The sequence below is a fragment of the Myotis nattereri genome, assembly GCF_964212035.1.
Source record: "Myotis nattereri genome assembly, chromosome: 6".
Classification (NCBI taxonomy): domain Eukaryota; kingdom Metazoa; phylum Chordata; class Mammalia; order Chiroptera; family Vespertilionidae; genus Myotis; species Myotis nattereri.
The window spans coordinates 84,486,515-84,506,763 of NC_138081.1; the positions used below are offsets into that span (position 1 = coordinate 84,486,515).

The 20,249-nt window shown below is 36.3% G+C and overlaps 1 protein-coding gene across 2 annotated transcripts in view; it reads right to left on the reverse strand.

Annotated features, from left to right (window-relative positions):
* The window catches only part of NKAIN2 (sodium/potassium transporting ATPase interacting 2), a gene marked incomplete at both ends in the record, with an annotated part of 791,704 nt that overhangs the window by 347,519 nt on the left and 423,936 nt on the right, over window positions 1-20,249 (reverse strand). For both annotated transcript variants that reach the window (XM_081094748.1, XM_081094749.1), the window contains one exon: window positions 4,883-4,963. In XM_081094748.1, the coding sequence (XP_080950874.1) occupies window positions 4,883-4,963 (81 nt within the window). The remainder of the gene's footprint in view (window positions 1-4,882; window positions 4,964-20,249) is intronic.

The following is a 20,249-nucleotide window of genomic DNA, read 5'->3' on the forward strand; positions in this document are numbered from 1 at the left end:
ATAAAACATCAAAAATAAATCTTTAAAGAGGAGGAGGCAAAGTAACACCTTAAGTGCAGTGTTGGTATGTAAATCACTTTAAATATTTCAAAACTGCTCCATATAATTCTCAATCAGGAAAGGCATTTACATAGTTTCCTTTTCTTTGTGCTGCTTCACATCTAATACCAGTATTTACTGAACATTGCTCCCTGGTTACCTATGGCATATTGAACTACTAATCCGAAGTGCAACTGTATTTTCAACGTAAATTTTACAGCACGGAATTAAGAGTTGTTCTGTCATCATATAAAGGCATGAGAAATAGTCACTTATTTGTTCTTTCTGCCTAAACAAGCCTAGATGCTAGAAGCAGAAAAAAAATGGAATGGATTTATTTCACTATTTAATATTCCTTGGATTGTATTTTTGTATTTCCCATAGTTCATCAAAGCATCAACTGTCCCTGAGTGAATCCACAGACATAGAAATGGACATTTTGCCCTCCAAAGCTAATTTGGCAACTGCCAATTCCAATTTAGTTTTAAAATGAGTTCCAGGGGTCATGTTAGGATGGTGATTTACAGCGAAGGGGGTGATTTTGATAAGGTTATCACTGACTGAGAGCACACTATGGGCTTGGGGACCATGTTGAATCGGACATAATTCCCAAGTAAGTTCTGCAGCTATTGCAACATCTAAAGACCTACTTCACACAAGATCATTTAATGTGGACCAAATATTCCAAGATTTTTTTAAAAAATTGTAAGTTTTCAATTTTAACAATTAAATTACTCTAAATTTAAAGCTATGCAGTTCTTAATTCAAACATATCCTTATATTTTTACATAGCTCTGTAACAATAAATCTATAAAAATAGAGTGTTTAAATTTGGGGCATAGAATAAAATTTCCTGTTCTATAATGATCCCTGTAAACTGAGTTTTAGATACAAATGAGGCTAGCAATTGCTTCCAGTGGTCGGCAAACTGCGGCTTGGCAAACCGCAGTTCGTGGGCCACATGCGGCTCTTTGGCCCGTTGAGCGTGGCTCTTCCACAAAATACTGACTTCTGTGCATGGGCCACGAAGTTTCAATCGCACTACGTGAACGCCCGCACGTGGTATTTTCTGGAAGACCAACACTCAAGGGGCCAAAGAGCCGCATGTGGCTCGCGAGCTGCTGTTTGCCGAACACGGGCTTAGACCATGTTTGTATCTGCTTTATTTTTATTTCCAGCAGCATACTGTCTCAGAATATTAATCTCTGTACTTTTATTTTTTCATACTTATATTTTGCAAACTTTCCCTAGTGAGTCAGTGACACCTTCACTTCCTCAAGGAGAATTACCACTGCTTTAGTAGGAAGGCAAAAGAAAGAAATGTTTAGTGCTCAATATTTTGACTTCCAAAAGAGACTCTCAAAGTCCACATCAGAAATACTAGCTTTGACCAAGTGCCCATAAGTAGATTAGCAGATTAAAAAACCCCACAAAAAACAACTGTACACATTGCAATGCTACTCGGCAGTGGAAAAAAAGGAAATCTTACCTTTTGCAACAGCATTTGATAGACCTGGAGAGTATTATGCTAAGCGAAATAAGCCAGTCAGAGAAAGACAAGTACCATATGATTTCACTTACATGTGGAATCTAATGAACAAAAGAAACAAACAAAATAGAAACAGACTCACAGATGAAGAGAACAGAATGACAGCTGTGGGGGGAGGGCATGGTTGGGGGCTGCGTGAAAAGGTGAAGGGATTAAGCAAAAACAATAAATAAACAAAACAAAATTTATAGACACAGGCCACATTATGGTGATTACAGAGGGAAAGGGGGCGGGGGGAGGTAGATGAGGGTATAAAGGGGATAAATGGTGATGGAAAGAGACTTGAATTTGGATGGTGAACACACAATGCAATATACAGGTGATGTATTATAAAATTGTACACATGCAATGTGTATAATTTTATTAATCAATGTCACCACAATATATTCAATTAAAAGAAAAAATTTTAGTGGTTTCCCTAAAGTTTGCAATTAACATTTATAAGTAATCCAAGTCCATTTTTAAACAGCCCTATACTACTTCATATGCAATGTGTTTCCTACATTATCAAAATAATTCTAATTTCTCCCTTTAATCCCTTGTGCCATTGCTGTTATTTACAATATTTTACTTATATATAAGCATACACAAGTATATATATGCATATACATGTATATATGTTTATGTATATATGCATGTGTAAATATGTATACATATATGTATATATACACACATGTAAGCATATATATACACACACATAAGCATGCATAATGTGATACATTGTTGCTATTATTCTTTTGAACAGATTTATCTATTAGATCACTTAAATGCTATGGGGATACTAATTAAAATTTATCCATTGATATTTTAAGAATAATTACTGATTTGCACAGATTTTCCAATGAAGGAAATACATTTGAAATACAACTATGGGTACAAAGAAAACTGAAGATCAAACAGGTCAGTCTTGTGTACCATATTTTTGTAATTAAGACATTCCATTACTGAATGTACACACTGGGTTGGTTAATGACTCTAATCTCAGTTTTGATCATTAGTAAAAGGAAAATAGTTTAGAAAAACAAACAAACAAATAGAAAAGACATATGCAAAATGACCACACAACATTCTAATCTCTACTAGATAACTAAAGATTGCTTTAACATCCTTGCTAATATTCATTGTGTGAAGGAATCATGATTTACAAAATATTTTATGAAAATAAACACACTTCTTTCACATATATAAGACCATAGAATTTCCTCCCTGATTTAATTTCCCATTATTTCTCCCTCAGCCAAAAACGAACAGACCCATTTATATGGTCAAACTATTTTATTTTTGGTGGGTTGAGAAAAGATTGTTTATATTCTGTAATCTAAGCATTGTCAGCAGTTTCAGGAGTCCCATTTTGAGTTTTCATATATCTGTACATTTTTCAATCACCATTGCTTCCTCCTGTCACTGTATTCCTTGAAGGATGTGAGGCAGTTACAGAAGCTACAGAATTAAATGGTACACATACTCCTTTCTCAAACCCTTTGAGGAGGAAGGGGAGGAAAAGCCTGGTGCAGGTAACTATTATAACTTTGCCCTTTATGGTTCTCTTTTAGATTATTTGTTAAAAATATTAAATTTTCATGTGCTCTGCAGAGCCTAGCATGGTTTATAAGATGAAAAGGAAAGAAATGTTATTAACTGCTGCACTGCCAAGGGATAGTCATTACCTGCCAGTGTGCACTAGAGGAATTCTTAGTCATTTGGGTTGCAACTGTCCTGAACTGTAATGTTTTAGGATGTACCCTTGCTGTGGTTTCAATGCCCATGTCCAAGGTCATGAAGATCACACGCTTTATTTTGTGCCTGCAGTTATCACATGGAGCAGTGAACACAGAGAATATTTGTGCAGCCTGCTTGGCTCAAATCTCTCTCTTTCTCTCCCTCTCTCCTTTTATATTAAACAAACTGGCCTGCTAGATTATTTTACACAGCTAATATGCCTGAATAAATGCCTTCCAATTTTTAAGGTGATTATTTAAAATTAAAAATATCATTAAGAGTCATTCTAGTGTGGACTCTCTTTGAATAAAGTGGATTATAGAGCAGCGGGGATGTATGAATTGGGTAAGGAATTCAAATCCTTGTGAAGTGCTTATTGCTTTTCTGACATGGACACAGCAGCAGCCCTGTCTATGTCCTTCCAAGAGCTACCTGAACAAGCCCTTTTCATTAGTCACAGCATCTTCGGAAAGGACTGCCTGCTGCCAGAGTGTGGAGGACCATGCACTACTAGAATCATAGAAATGCCTCTATCAAGTCAGATAAGCATCCTTGCAAATGCTCAGAGCACTTTGAAAATCTCCTGTATGACAGATTATAAATGTGTATTACTACTAACCCCATCACTCAACCCCCCAAAATATATAGCCCTGCAAAGGTAATTCCTGGTGACTTTATAGCTCAGTTATTTTGCCTTTTAAAGCAGGTTATCATCTCTGGGGTTTTAAAATGTCAACGTCTCTGCAGGGTCTTTCTGTTCTAAACAGGGATAGGTAGAAGAACATTTTACCATCTGTCTTTTAAAGTTAATATTAAGAAATACAGGTTTGCAACCACTCAAGCATCTCAAGTCAGATACGCTACCTCCTTGAATGGATTACCTCATTTGACTTACCTGGTGTTAACTGCATTCCAAAAGAAGAAGGATGCTGGTTTTAGAGATTTAAAAACTACATCATTTCAATAGTAAAGGCATTTGTGTTAGAAATATAAAGTCAACCTACACGCTCAAAAACAAATATACACATACCTAAGAACAGCGCAAAATAAAGAAACCTAAAGCAAGTATTATAAGTCTTTCGTAGACTATTTTAGAATAAAGTGTTCATTTTTTAATCTAAATAATAAATTATATGCCTCTGGTAACAACTGTACTCAATTAAAACCCATTCATTGTTCAAATTATTTCATTGCTATTTGGGCCCAATCAGGAAAATCTTTACCAGAGCAATAAGCAAACTAAGGGAATTAATCTTCAAGATTTTATCTCTAAAAAAAATTCCTATTCTGCTTCAGAAATCCCTCATCAGTCAATATTTTAAAAGTCGACAGCATTGGTCACTATAATAATCAATATTTCACATTAGTTTTGCTTAAAAATAAAAATACATTTTGTCACACACTAAAGTATATCTTCGATGGTAGAAATGCAGAGATATAGATGAGGACAACTTTCAATTGACCTTCATTTGAGGCACATCTAAGTGACAAGAGCAGGGTGAAGACTCTGCCTTACTTAGGGAGAGATTTAGTAACACATTATTGATGACACAGGCAAATCAGATGGCAAATTACCTTTGAGAGATCCCCGGCCTCCAGGTAGAAGCAGATAACAAACACATTCCATGTAACCCAGAGGATTAGCCAGACAGCATACTGTGGGAAAGCAAGAGAGAAACAACATATAATTAATTTGAATCGGCTGAGTAAGATTTAAATAGAACTTGAACTTTTGAACGCAAGTCTTAAGATTAGTGAGAAATACTAGACATTGCTTCTTTCTAGGGAACAGGATGAGATGCACCTTTTTCTCTGTTGGTATGTTTCTCACTGTTATGGACTCAAGTATTATAGCTCAAACTTGCTTAAGGATACTTTTTAAGACTTAAGACAAAAGAAATACTAGCCCACATTCTGTTTTAAGGGGCAATGACTATGACTTCTAGATATCTAAAGAACTGGATGCTCCAAAGAAGTATTAAATACAAACCATCAAAGGGAACTCATAGCCCTAACCAGTTTGGCTCAGTGGATAGAGTGTCGGCCTGCGGACTGAAGGGTCCCAGGTTTGATTCTGGGCAGGGGCATATACCTTGGTTGCGGGCACATCCCCAGTAGGGGGTGTGCAGGAGGCAGCTGATCGATGTTTCTCTCTCATCGATTCTTCTAACTCTCTATCCCTCTCCCTTCTTCTCTGTAAAAAAAAAAAAAATCAATAAAATATATATTTAAAAAAAGGGGGACTCATATTTTTCTTTTGCAAAAAATCAAACCATTATAATACAAATTTTCTCCAAATTATTTGGGTTCATCCACAAATAGTCCTTCTATTTCTGTCCCATCTAATCAGCTTTCTCTTTCTGTGGTCTTCTTTTCATTTCCCTCTTTACCTTCTTATTTTATCCTCTCATAATCTCTTGTTACAGTGACTATGTAGCTATTATCTTTAATTTTATTCTGTTTTCTATTTTGTCTTCTTCCCTGAGGATGACGTTTTCTTACCAAGATATAGTGCTGACCAGTCAGTCAACTATAATTGTTTAAGTATCTGGAAAATAACATGCTGGAAAGATATTGAGGAATCAAAGACCAGTGATAAATTCTCCCTGAAAGCAAGTCAAGTGGTAAGGGTAGATTTAAAGAAAAAAGAGATGCTCATTATACAAAAATCATTAAAATAATCTGAGCACAAGCAAGGAAGATGGGAGAAGTGTCAACTTATTCCGAGAAAAACTAGTCCTACAAAGCTTAACAGAAGAAGTGAAACACCTTCCATAAGAAATGAATCAAACGAACATATAAACTTAACCAAAAATCATTGGGGGTTGAAGGACAATGGTGGAAGGATGCTGTAAACAAAGAAAACAGTGGATGGGAATTTTAAAAAGTGGGACGAGAGGATTTCATTTCTCTGATAAATAAACACCAATGGCTTCCATCCTATATAATACAAGGGTAATATGCAAATTGACCAAACAGTGGAACTACCAGAACACCTGCGGCCCCTCACCCCAGCTGGCCCCACCCACAATGGGGGCCATCGGGGCCAGGCTGGCTGGACCCCACCAGTGCACAATTTTGTGCACCAGGCCTCTAATTATTTATATAATGATTCTAAAACCATTATTTTGTCATTCAAGGACGTCCATAATCTTGTACCATTTTATATTTTTCAGACGCATTTCATTTAATCTTTCATCATGGATTTCAAACACATAGAATTACGTACAGCTCCATGTACATGGGTAGTTATTTGCCACCTCTGTGCTTTTTTAAATGTTATTCCTTTATTCTTTAATAATTTTTTTTTTTATCCCTTAGGTACTCCTCTTACCATCCATCAATATTTTATTTTTCTTTAAAGGTCAATTTAAATATTACCGCCTAAATGATATTTAATTAGAATTGGCTTAATCCTGCTTAGTGTTCTAGTAAGACCTTGCTTGTCCTAATTTCATCCCAAATGTCTTATATCAATTTGCATAAGCTCCTCCAGAAAAGGGTCCATTAAAAAATTTATGTTTATGTCTCTAATTTAACTTAGTGTTTTGCGCAAAATAAGCACTAAGAAAACATTTCGTAAATTGATGGATGAGGAGCAATATGGAAAAATCTTGGTTTTTTCGGATGTAGAACCTCTTCTCCCCTCCTAGACCTGGTTTCTATGGGTGTACTATGATCACTCATGAAATGTGAGGACTGAGATCCCTATATGATGAGTTAATGTGACACATAATAATGACTCAGCTGTTTCCCAGGCGATGGGTTCATCTAACTGCTGGATAGGTACAATGTTAGTAAGACTAAAGTATGGGTAAAACTAAATGGTCTAAGACAAAAAAAAAAAAAAGTTGGAGAGGCTGTTTGACTTGAGGGCTCAGGGCTAGAAATAAGGTAAAAAAGCTGAGCTGTCTGCAGCAAAGATCTCAGTTCTAGAGCACAGCTAAAGAAACATCTATGTTTGCTTAGTATTGGGAAGTGTAAATTCATCTCTCATTTTTAAAAAACAAAACAAAAATGTAAACCTATTCAACCGCTTTGAAGATCTAGATTTTAGTTTTAGAAATATGGTGAAGTGTTGGGTCCTATTTTAAGGGTAACAGGGTGAGAAAAAAATAAAAAGTGCCTGGAGGTTCCTATGCCTTGGTTTAAGTAACTAAGAAAAAATGAAAGAATGAACAGAGTGTTTTATCATGTCCTTTGCTCATGGTGACACCCGCTCCTTCCCTTACTAATAATGGACAGCTAAATAAGCACTATCTTCAAACTTTTATCTACTTAGGATGTAAAACAAAAATGCTTTCTACATAAACTTACATAGAACTCTCTTCAACTAATTGAACTTGCAGTCTAGTCTTGTTTTCTTTGTTTCCCTAATGCAACATATTCCTCCCTAGAATAAGTTTTCTTTTTTTACACCTTAACACCAAAGGCGACAGATGGTATTATATAAAGCAAACCTTTCTTTTTTTAATATATATTTTATTGATTTTTTTACGGAGAGGAAGGGAGAGGGATAGAGAGTCAGAAACATCGATGAGAGAGAAACATCGATCATCTGCCTCCTGCACACCCACCACTGGGGATGTGCCCACAACCAAGGTACATGCCCCCTGACCAGAATCGAACCTGGGACTCTTGAGCCTGCAGGCTGACGCTCTATCCTCTGAGCCAAACCAGTTACGGCAAAGCAAACCTTTCTTCATTTGATTTCATTAAGTGGTAATTTGTTATTTCTGATTTGCCATGCTATAAAATTATAAAGCATTTTTCTATATTGTATTTCACCAGTTGCTCTTTTATAGTATTAATTAGTAATGCTTGTGTTCTTTTTTTTTCAAATCACACTATTTAAAATTATTGATTTTTAGAGAGAGAGAAAGAGAAATATTGATTGTTGTTCCACTTATTTATGTATTCATCGGCTCCTTGTTGTATGTGCCCTGATGAAGAATCAAACCCAAAACCTTGGCATATCAGAAAAACAATCTAACCAAGTGAACTATCCAGCTAGCACTTTTGTTCTCCTTTTTTATTCCTTTCTGATCAGAGTCATCCAAAAGGGTATTTTCATTTTATTGACTTTATTATAAACAAGTTAGTTCACCTGAACTCTTTTTCATTAAAGGTTTATTAGAGAATTGTCACCTTTAGTGATGTGGCACTTTAATAAACAGAGAAACTCACATTGCTACAGAGGGTGACCTTTCATTTGCATCACCATCCAAAGGCAGGCCTTTATCTAATTTCACTGTATCTCATTTAACTTAACTCATTAGCTTTCTCTCATTTAACTTCTTATACAGTCTTCCTTCATTCTCCTCTTTTTTTTTTGAAAAAAAATCTCTTTTGTTCTTGTTTTTCTCATTTTAACAACTGGCATTTATCTAAATCAAATCTCCTCTAACTGGATTTTACATAGTAATTCTTTAATACTGAAGATTTTGTGTTCCCTTGTAATTTGGCCAATGAATGATCTTTGTCAATAAATCTTATGGTTCACACTGTTCAAAATATTACTCATCATAATTATTTAAGGGTGTAAAAACGTGTAGTAACTTCTTCCCAGTTGCTACAGCTAGTTGATGTGATATAATTGACAATTGCTCAGTTTGAATGTAATTGAAAATGATGTACTGCCCGGGAGATGGCCTAACAGGATAACAAAGTCTCAGGCTTGCCAAACAGCACCTAACTTACAGTTTCTGCTACAATTTTTCTTTATCCTCATCTTTTCTGGCAAAAAAAAAATCTTATATTTTATGTTTAAGGTAACAATTATGAGATTATCTGTAATGATGGACAAATCCCATTGCATGATGAAACTCATTCTTTAAGGGTTGATTTCTGCAGGTCTAAGTGGACCATTTGAGAGATGGATTTGACTTGAGTCTCCAGCTCGATAGTCAGCATTATCAACTGAAAAAAAACAGTAATTGAATCATCATGGGTTCCATATTGTATTTGGGGCTGTAATGATGAAATCTAATTAGCTGTGCAAGATAAAAATTAGATAAGGCTGTCAATCATGATAGGCCAAAATACTGGCCAGATCCAGAGCCACAGTGATATTGCATGTTGTGGTTCCATAATAACTAGGATGGTAGTGCCTCAGACAAAAGACTGATAAACATCTGCCTGGAAAATAATGAATCACACCTTTATAGCACTGCCAGTGTTTCTACTTCTTTCTCTTACAATTAAGCTTCCTAAAATGGAAGTCTATATATTTTTAAGTTATAAAGGATAGTTAACATAGACAAAGCACATGAACTTAACATCAGTTTTTCAGGTTTTCATATACACATATACAGACATAATTCTTCATTTTCATTTGAATTACATTCAATTCATAAATTAAATTGGGGGAAAACTCCAATCTTAATGGCATTATATTACCAAAATAATTTCTTCTAGAAAAATTCTGGTAAAAAGGAGGCTATCATTTAAGAATTTTCCCATCTTTTCCACTATTCACAATGATTCTAAAAATAATTTCAGTGAAAAAATATAAGTGATCTGAATCATATTAGTGAATTATACTTAAAAACCACCACAATTTAGAAAACTATTATTCAATCGTATTACCATAATTATTAGAAAATGAAACACTGGCCACAGGCTTCCATAAGTGCTTAATTAGAAAAAGAGTTGGGCCAGTGAATCAGTTTACATTTATTAATCACCAGCAGGAAGCAAGTGACTATAACAGATGCTGCAAAAAAAATTACAGGGTATAACTATTCCCTAAAATGATTTATATTGATCATTAATATGCAATCAATGCAATGTATTGAAATGTGTTCAGGTATGATTTTTTAACTAGGGAGCAATATCACTGATATATCTCTAATATAAAAAATAATGTAATCAGTTCTAATGAACTGTGATAGAAGCATTCCAAAGAAGCATTGGATTAGCAAACCATGTCTTAAAACAACTTCTTTAAGCAACAGTTTAAAATGATTAATAATAGGTGTTTTAATATTAACAGTGAAGGTGTTTTAATAGATACAAATGTATACCCATAAAACAAATATCCCTGGTTAAAATGATTGGAATATATTCATCTTTTGCTGAAGGCTAATTATATTTTAGCTCAATTTTCTCAACTGCAACAGCAGTATCATTTAATCTGCTTAGGCATTCTCATCAGTTTCTCATCCATTGTTATGAGAAAAAAAGAGCAATAGTGGCCCAAATTAAACATCTCGTTTCCAAATTCTTGATCATTTTATGACAGTCTGCCTTATGATTTGAATTCTTTCTTCTATTTCATCAATCCTGTTACATGTTCTTCATTCTGTAAAAATGTGTCCCTTGCCCAACCAGTGTGGCTCAGTGGTTGAGCATCTACCTAGGAACTAGGAGGTCATGGTTTGGTTCCTGCTCAGGGCACATGCCTGGGTTGTGGCCTCAATCCCTGGTAGTGGGGTTCAGGAGGCAGCATATCAATGATTCTTTCTCATCATTGATGTTTCTATCTCTCTCTGAAATTAATTAGAAAACATAAAAAAATAAATAAAAATGAAAACGTACTTTTGGAGAAATACCTATAAAAATACACTATGACAAATCCTAGTTTGATGAGGGATGATGTGATTAGGTAATTAGCCAGAATCTAATCATAAATTGTGTTGCTGGTCATCGAGTAAGGCCTATTTCTACTTTCCCATTTTTTCCAATGCTGCCATGATATACTCAAGCTTCCTTGTACTTTTATATTTATTTTGACATTGTAAAAATTTCATAACTCCTAGTTCATTTTAAAATCAGTTTTATAATTTCTTGCAGTTACAGAAATGTATTATTATAGAAAACATTTAAAATTTACAATACTTAACTAAAATCATCAGTATTATTTTAATGCACATATTTCCATTGCTTTTATTATAAAAATGTTTCAATTATGTGTATACATTAAATACGAATCTTGATCATATTTTTTACCTAATTTTTTTCACTTGATTAAAAAGTCTCCTTAAGTATTCTGCAACATATATATCAATTCAATGATTTGCCATGAGCTATTCAATGAATTCTATTATTTATCTTTTATGTGTTTTTTTATTGTTCTATTTTTATCAATTCCTAGATATTTGGATTATGTTTAAAAATGTTTAGTTTGACATACTAAATCATACTTTAATATATATTTTGCTTAAATAGACTATTTCTAATACAGACTATAAGTGTTAGTGTATCCAAGGGGCATAACTTTAATGAACATTTAAACATGGCTATTAAATTTTATGCAACTCCAAATAAAAACACTCTCCCCAAAGGCATTCTTTCCTTTTGAAACAAAAAGTGAAAAATAATTCCCTTTGAAAAAACAATAACACTCATTCAGCATGTAGACACCTGTGTATGACTAATTTCTTGTTTTTTAAGTAAGCAAAATAGTTTATTCCAAGGTATTTATAGTCCTACAACCCTAAGCCTAGGGGAATCCCACCAGAAAGAGCAGTTTTGGCTAATATGAATAAATCCATGAAGCAAAGTTCAACTCAGTGGCCACATGAAAACATAAATATATATATATATATATATATATATATATATATTTATATATTTATATATATATATATATATATATATATATATATATATATATTTTCCTACAATATGATAAACTAGGTGCATGAGTACTTCATAGATCGCAACTATTCATTTGGAGATAGATGCTAATTCATCTGGTAATGTTTAGTAATGAGCGAAAACTGCATAGCTTTTTTCCTCATCTTAAAAGCATTTTCCCCCCATCAATTTACTAAACAGCCTGCCATTTACTATTTCAAAAGCAGGGCTCAGATCTACTAGCTTCAGGATTCTTTTGGTAAACTGGATAAAAATTAAAGCAAGTAAAAAAGCAACTGTTTCAGTTAAGAAATGTTTTTGGCTGCAAGTAACGTAGGTTGAACTACAGGTAGTTTAAATACAGGGTTTTAAAAATCTTTTCTCATACATGGAGTCTGGAAGTGGGCTACTGTTGGCTCAATGGCTCTGTGCTGCCATGGCTCTTGACCTATTCCTGTGGGATTTTCTTTCAAATCCTCACACAGTTATCCTCTGCAGTCAGAAAAATATCCCTTCCTTCTGCAACACTTTATTCTTTCAGGAGGAAAAACATCCCGGAGGCACTTGGAAGGCTTCTTTCATCTCATTAGGTAAAACTGAATCTCATGCTACTTTCCTGAACCCAATCACTGGCAAAAAGGATTAGGATTATCCTGGTTGTTGTAAACCAAATGTAATCCATGCCCTGGACCTGAGAGAGGATCAGACCTCCCTGAGTGGGAGGTCCAAATATCTGAACAAAATTCAGATTCTGTTAGGAGAGAGAGAGGGAGAGGAGAGAGAGAGAGAGAGAGAGAGAGAGAGAGAGAGAGAGAGAGAGAGAGAGAGAGAGAATGTATGTGTGTGTGTTGGAGGGGTGCTATCTGCCACTGTAACCTATGCACAACCTAATATTTTGTTCTCTTTAATATGCTAATGTGAATCATTGCTAGAATTTCTTATGAGTCTCTTTTTTTTCCCCTAGAGAAATAGCAAAACTCTTTGCTTTAGTTAGACTATACATATTCAACTAAATAGAAAAGTAATTTAGTATTAAACACAAAGTAAGTAAAATATTTCAGATGATCCTAGAGGAAGACCATGAATCAGACAGTGTCTTACAATCGGCAAGATTCAACTTAAGGAGCATACAAAGAAGAAAAATACAAATTGTGTTAGGTGTCTCATTAGAAATGTAAAACATTTCTATCTTTATAAGAAAGAAAAATACTATGGAAATACAGAGAATATTAATATAAGAATGAAACAGGGAATTTTGAAAGGTCAAAAGTAGGAAGTTAGCAGTGACAGTTTCAAAATCTATATAAATATTAGGGGCCCGGTGCACGAATTTGTGCATGGGTGGGGGTCCAGCTGGCCCGCCAGAAGGAGCGGAAGTGGGAGGTTGGCCGGCTGGCCTTGGCCCTGATCTGGGGGTGGAGGGACCCAATTTGGGGCTGAGCCAGCCAGGGGGAGGGACCGCGGGAGGTTGGCTGGCCGCAGTGTGCGTCATAGCGACTGGTCATTCCAGTCGTTCCAGTTTCTTGGCTTTTATATACATATATATACTAGAGGCCCGGTGCATGAAATACATGTAGAGGGGTCAGGGGTGGAGGTCCCTCAGCCCGGCTTGCAACCTCTTATAATCTGGACCCCTCGGGGGATGTCCAACAGCTGGTTTAGGCCCAATCCCGCCTAAACCAGCAGTTGGACATCCCTCTCACAATCTGGGACTGTTGACTCCTAACCACTTGCCTGCCTGCCTGCCCGATTGCCCCTAACCACTCTGCCTGCCTGCCTGATCACCCCTATCCCCTCTGCCTGCCTGCTTGATCGCCCCAACCTCTCTGCCTGCCTGCTTGATTGCCCCTAATTGCTCACCTGCCTTCCCGCCTGATGCCCCCAACCACTCTGCCTGCCTGCTCGATCACCTCAAACCACTCGCCTGCCTGCCTGATCTCTCCTAACTGCTCACCTGTCTGCCTGATCACCACTAACTGCTCACCTGCCTGCCTGATCACCCCTAACCACTCTACCTGCCTGCCTGATTGCCCCTAACTGCTCACCTGCCTGCCTGATTGCCCCTAACTGCTCACCTGCCTGCCTGATTGCCCCTAACCACCTCTGCCTCGGCCCCCACCACCGCAGCTTCATCCGGAAGGATGTCCGAAATGACATCCAGAAGGCTGTTCAGCTGTCTTGTCTAATTAGCATATTATGCTTTCATTATTATAGATTGATACCTCACTATGATATGGTAGATGTGTGATGGTTGAGAATTTTGACTGAGTAAGCATAGTCTATTTTTTCCCCCCTTTTGGATTAGAAAAATAACCAGCCTCCTTTCCAGAAAAGTTTTAATCTCTGCTTAGCTTTTCTATACTGCTAGTTTTCATCTGAGATTTGAAGCATTCTAATAGGCAAACAACCTTCTAAAATACACAAATTATCCTCATTAGGGGATATGGTAAATCTATCAATATGACATTTAAGAACATCTACTTGTTTGATTTAAAAACATCTAAATACAGATGTAGGTCAAAATACTTTTTATTTTTGTCTTGTTTTAGACTGGCACATTAAATAAACTCCATTCATCTTGGGTCCTTTCTATTATATTAGATTGTAAGTGTGGGCTGGGTATAAGGTTCTCCCAAACATCCTAAACTGCTACAACAATATAATCTCCTAACTTGCTTTTGGATAAGATTTCCATCAAGCCCTGGTTGGTTTGGCTCAGTGGATGGAGCGTTGACCTGCACAGTGGAGGGTCCTGGGTTCGATTCCGGTTAGGGGCACATGCCTGTGTTGCGGGCTCAGTCCCCAGTGGGGAGTGTGCGGGAGGCAGCCAATTGGTGATTCTCTCTCATCATTGATGTTTCTATCTCTCTCTCCCTCTCCCTTACTCTCTGAAATCAATAAAAATATATTTAATAAAAAAAAAGTTGGGATAGAGGAGTAATTCTGAGAAAAAGGTTAAAAATAGTTTTTGAGGACAAAAATGTAAAGTTACATGTTTCGCTTATTAATTAACGCCTTTGGTTTTACGTGAAAATTTGGATTCATAAATGAAATACTAATCAATCAGTGTTTTAAATAATCACTTTAGCAGTTTTCTTAAGTTCATTTCATTTTATTTCTTATTTTAATTGTGGTAGGCAGAATGATTGCTCCCTAAATGTGTCCTAAGCCAATCCCTAGAGCCTGTGGACATAGTGAGAGAACAAACCCTTTGTTATTGTATTATTCCATAGACATAAAGCAGGGACATTATCAGGTTGACCTAAAACAGAGAGATCATCCAGGTGGGCTTAATCGAATCACATGAGTCTTGAAGCAGATAACTTTTTATGGCTGGTGGCCAAGGGGGACGTCAGAGATAAATGAAGAGCCAAAGGCTGAAAACCATCGCAGGCCAGCAGACAGCAAGGCAATGAGGACCTCAGTGCTACAATCCAATGGAACTGGGTTCTGCCAACAACCTGAATGAGCTGTAAGTCCATGGTCCTCCCCTCCCCACCCTGGGCCCCGGACAAGAGCACAGGACAGCCACTATCTTGATTTTTGTCTCATTGGACCCTAAGCACAGTAATCAGCCAAGTCCCCCTGGATTTCTGACATTCAGAACTATGAGAGAATGAATGCGAGTTATTTTCAGCCTCTAAGTTTGTGGTAACTTGTTGACAACAGTATAAAACTAATACATCGATATAGAAATTTTCAATTTTTTATAAAAGATTTTTAACTGTCAAGGAATTTTCCAAAAGAGATCAAGTGTATGAGTAGACTGAATTTAATAGGCTTTCAGGCTCGCTTTAGGCAGATGTATTTTCTTTTGAATTCTAAGACATTTTGATATATAACCTTAATTTGCCTATGCAGATTTCTATAAATATAAGTGTTAATATCACTTATTTAAGTTAATTATTTAATAGAAAGATATATCTAGAAGTTAGGAGACCTGGGTTTAAATTCTGATTCCTTAATGAATCTACCTGTATATTCTGAAAAATATTGGAATTTCTGTCTACTTTTGAAACTAACATTCCTGGATGAATGGAAGGTAAGTTTATTGTTATTTTTCTGGAGAAGTATATCCTTTCTCACATTGCAAGCCTTCGCTGCAGTGCCTATGGGCTAGTCCAACAATGGTAATAGAAATAAATAGAGTATTTCACTCCTCGTGTCAGTCACTTAGACAGTCAATCATTTTTATTGGAAGTAATGATTGCAGAATGATTTCAACCCAAATTATTAGCACTGGTAATCACTTTTTGTATTATTATATAAGAACACTTTTATAAAGAATGTATACTTTTTAAGGAATATATCTTGAGAAAAATCCATCAGGCCTTGTAACGGCCATTAATTATGTTGTCACATTATTTGCAAGACTGATACTATTTGATCAAATGTGGTGTTGTCAGTAGACAGGGCCTTGGAGAATATGTTAAAATTATGCCCCCAAATTGATAAATGTTAATATACATGTAGTATTAAAATAACATTTGAATGAGAGCTTAATATGTATTAACTTTTCCAAAGATGAAAAAAAAGTCAAGTAATGATGATCTGCAAGCACTGATAATAGTTATGTTTCATCACACATATTAGTTTATTCTAATTTTTTAATCACTCTAAGGCTAAAATTACTAACGCTTAGCTTAAAATTTAGCATTCAAGGATTTAAAAAGTTTAAAAATTATCTTCCTCTTAAAAATGTTTCCTCTTAAAAAAAAATGTTTCCTCTTACTGAAGAGTAAAATTGCATTTAGCTCAAATCAGCATAGGAAGTGAAGTTTCATATTTGGACTGTACATTGTATCTTCACCAAAAAGTTATTGTATCTTCATTAAATTACTATGCATGCCTGTGACTATTTAGCCCAGGTATTTAGAGTATAATGAAGCCATGGTCTTGGACTGGATACCTATATATACTCCTGTGGGTTTTTCCTGCTCAATGACTACAGAAGATAAGTCTTAGCAGAGGCATGCCTTGCAAATACAAGGTTATAAGGTATTATAAGGTGAGTAATTATGAGGAATGGTGAAAATCCATCCTAACAACTTATAAAATCATGTTTATTGTTGGTGCATTAATAGTGTTGCCTTCATGTGGCAATCATATTTTTTGATATAGATCCTACGTGTAAATTGGAAATGATTCTTAATTTATTTCGGTACACACTTATTTCTGTACACAATTCTAGGGTGACAAACATGCATTTGGAATAAATAGGACTCAAGTAAAGCATTCTAGAAGTCAGACTGTAGTGAATGCTGTGGGCACTGCCAAGGTGCCCCTTTAGGACTGAGGCACTGATCATTATCCAGATGCCAGCAGTGTTGCCTGTTGGTAGCTCACAGCCACGTCCCTCATTGGAATTACGCATGGTCACAGTGATCTGCCTTGCTTAGGATTATGTTCACCTCCAGGAGCAACCCTCATCTCATGCCTGGTTGACATTGAAGTACAAAGCTCCCAGGCCCTATTTTCAATTCAGGACATATATGGAAGCCCAGCCCAGTTTCAGAGCCCTGCATGTGCTGCTATGTTACAGTTCAACTTCTGACCATTCTCACTGACCTCAACCTCACTCCATTACAAGTGGTGTTCCTGATAAGAGTCCCCCCAAATGAGCTGCATGTGAATCGCAGAGTTCACTACCAGAGAAACCTGATAACCGTTAAAAGTAGGAATGGTCCTGCCCAGCCCAAGTGGTTCAGTGTTGAGTGTTGACCTATGAACCAGGAGGTCATAGTTCAATTCCCAGGCAGGGCACATGTCCAGGTTGCAGGCTCGATTCCCACAGTGGGATGTGCAGGAGACAGCTGGTCAACAATTGTCTCTCATCATTGATGTTTCGATCTCTCTCTCCCTGTCACTTCCTCTCTGAAATCAATAAAACTATATTTTTTAAAAATAGGAGTGTTACTCCCTAGGTAATAGTGAGTCCCCAATATGGAACCATTCCTTGGAAGACTAACATTCAGTCTGTAACAGATAATTACATTGGGCCCCCTCTACCCTAACATGGGAGTAATTCATCTGAGCAGAAAGTGAAACATTGTGAATATGGATTGCCTTTCCTGTCTCTAGGCTTTAGAAGAACCACTAACTGAGGGCTTAAAGTATGTTTAGATCACCAACACAGCATCCCATAAAACACAGCAGTGGTACAATAGTTAAAGGAGAGTCAACAAATGCCTAGGGCAGCCGTGGGCAAACTATGGCCCGCGGGCCGGATCCGGCCCGTTTGAAATGAATAAAACTATTGAAAAAAAAGACTGTACCCTTTTATGTAATGATGTTTACTTTGAATTTATATTAGTTCACACAAACACTCCATCCATGCTTTTGTTCCGGCCCTCCAGTCCAGTTTAAGAACCCATTGTGGCCCTCGAGTCAAAAAGTTTGCCCACCCCTGGCCTAGGGGATCTGTCAGTCCTAAGGCACTTGGAAGCTGTCCATCTGACACACTCATTTGGCTTTCAAATGTGCAGATGACTTGCTAACGTGGAGATGATACTATGCCAGGCTACGTGTCTTCCTCCAGGCTGTAGTATATGCCCAACATGAGTGTCTATTACATGATCCTAGGTCTCTAATAGGTAGAATACATACATGGGTCTGGGAGTGGAACACTGGAAGCAGGAGTAGCTCTGCTCACCATCACTCCCAGTGATGGATTTGGAGAATTTGTTCTCCCTGTTCCTATAAGTTAGGCTCTGTGTATCTGGAAGCCCTGGGCTCAGAGGGAAATGCTTCTATTAGGGGATAAAGCAAGAATCCCACTCATTTTTAGCTATGCTGCAAGAGACTAACAGTGAGGAAAAGGAGTCACGCTCCTGGCTGAGGTAATAAACCCTGACTGTCAGTGAGACCAGGGAAGAATATGTTTGGCATCCAGGTGAAACAGTGGGGAAACTCTTGCTAATTCCCTACCCAGTTTTGATGGCAATGCATCAGAGGGATAGCCTCACTGTACAAGCAGGCGAATGGTGACTTACACCACTCAAGTTTGAGGGTCTGGATTATCCCAGTAGGTAAGCCACCTGGACAGATACCTAAGGGTCCATAGAACATGGAATGAATAGCTATTATTTTAAATATTTAAATGTGACTAGCTTTTTATTTTTGAAGAGAATGATGTAGAAAAATGAATTCATTAGAGAAATCATTATGCATCTATATTTTTATTCCAAACAAATTTTCTTCCTTAGTGAATACTAGCCCAAATTATATAATTATTTGTGAATGTGTCCATGTTCATATTCTAATTATCTTTCCTATGCTCTTTAACTTATTTGTAGCACTCCACACTTCTATGACTATAGCATGGGATGGTTTTATTGACATTTAAAAATAATAATGGTTGGCACTTATTACCAATTTGATATGTACTAAAAATTGCTAAAATAATGTTACATGATTGCCTCATTGTATCCTCAAACAATCCTATCAAGTAGATATTATTATTCCCAACATAAAATTGGATGAATAAACACAAGACTAGAAATGCTAGCTATCATCTCTTCTATTCAACATTACACTTGATATCCTAGGCAGCTGAGGGGAATGTAAAAAAAAAATAACTTGGAAATAAATTAAACTTTCATTATTCATAGATGATGTGATTATTTTTAGGAGAATTGGCAGAAAGATTAATAGAATTAATTAAGAGCTCAACAGTAAAGGATGGTCAATACATAAAATCAATTGTATTCCTATATACAAGGAAAAATGGCAAGAAAATATCATTTTAAAAGCTATTGGTTTGGGGGTTCTGGCTTCCACTTGAGATATAGCTATGCACATTTTACTTCTCTCCAAAGTTTTTTAGAAACCAAACACACAACCAAAGTAGCGTAAGGGAAAGATAAATACTAGAGGGAATGGGTCCAGAGACAACAAATCCCAGAAAGTCCTGTAACTGCAAGAGGTATCTTCTTAATATGAGAGCACTGTCTTGAAACACAAGACTCAAGGAGGCTTACTGAATAAGGCTTAGCTCTGAGAGGCAGACATGGCTACACAGAAAGACCATATATTGAGTCATTCACGGTAACAGGAGAGAAGGCACCCCTGCAGGGGTGATGTGGTAAAAGCTATTTTGATTCATCTCTGTTTTCTCAAAAATATCTCTTCCTAAAAGTTCTGAGAATTCTATTTTATTAAAACTAGGAAGAAAAAGAGATAAAAATAAAGTCACCTCAAAAAAACGTGACCACAAAAGATGAAAATTAAACTTTAATATTTCAAAATGAGCTAAAAGACATTAAGAAAGCAGGCCACAAAAAGAACAAAAAAAATAAAAATAAGTTTAGAAATTAGATGATTAGATGTGAAACAGAACTGACAGTTCTCAAGAAAGATGTAG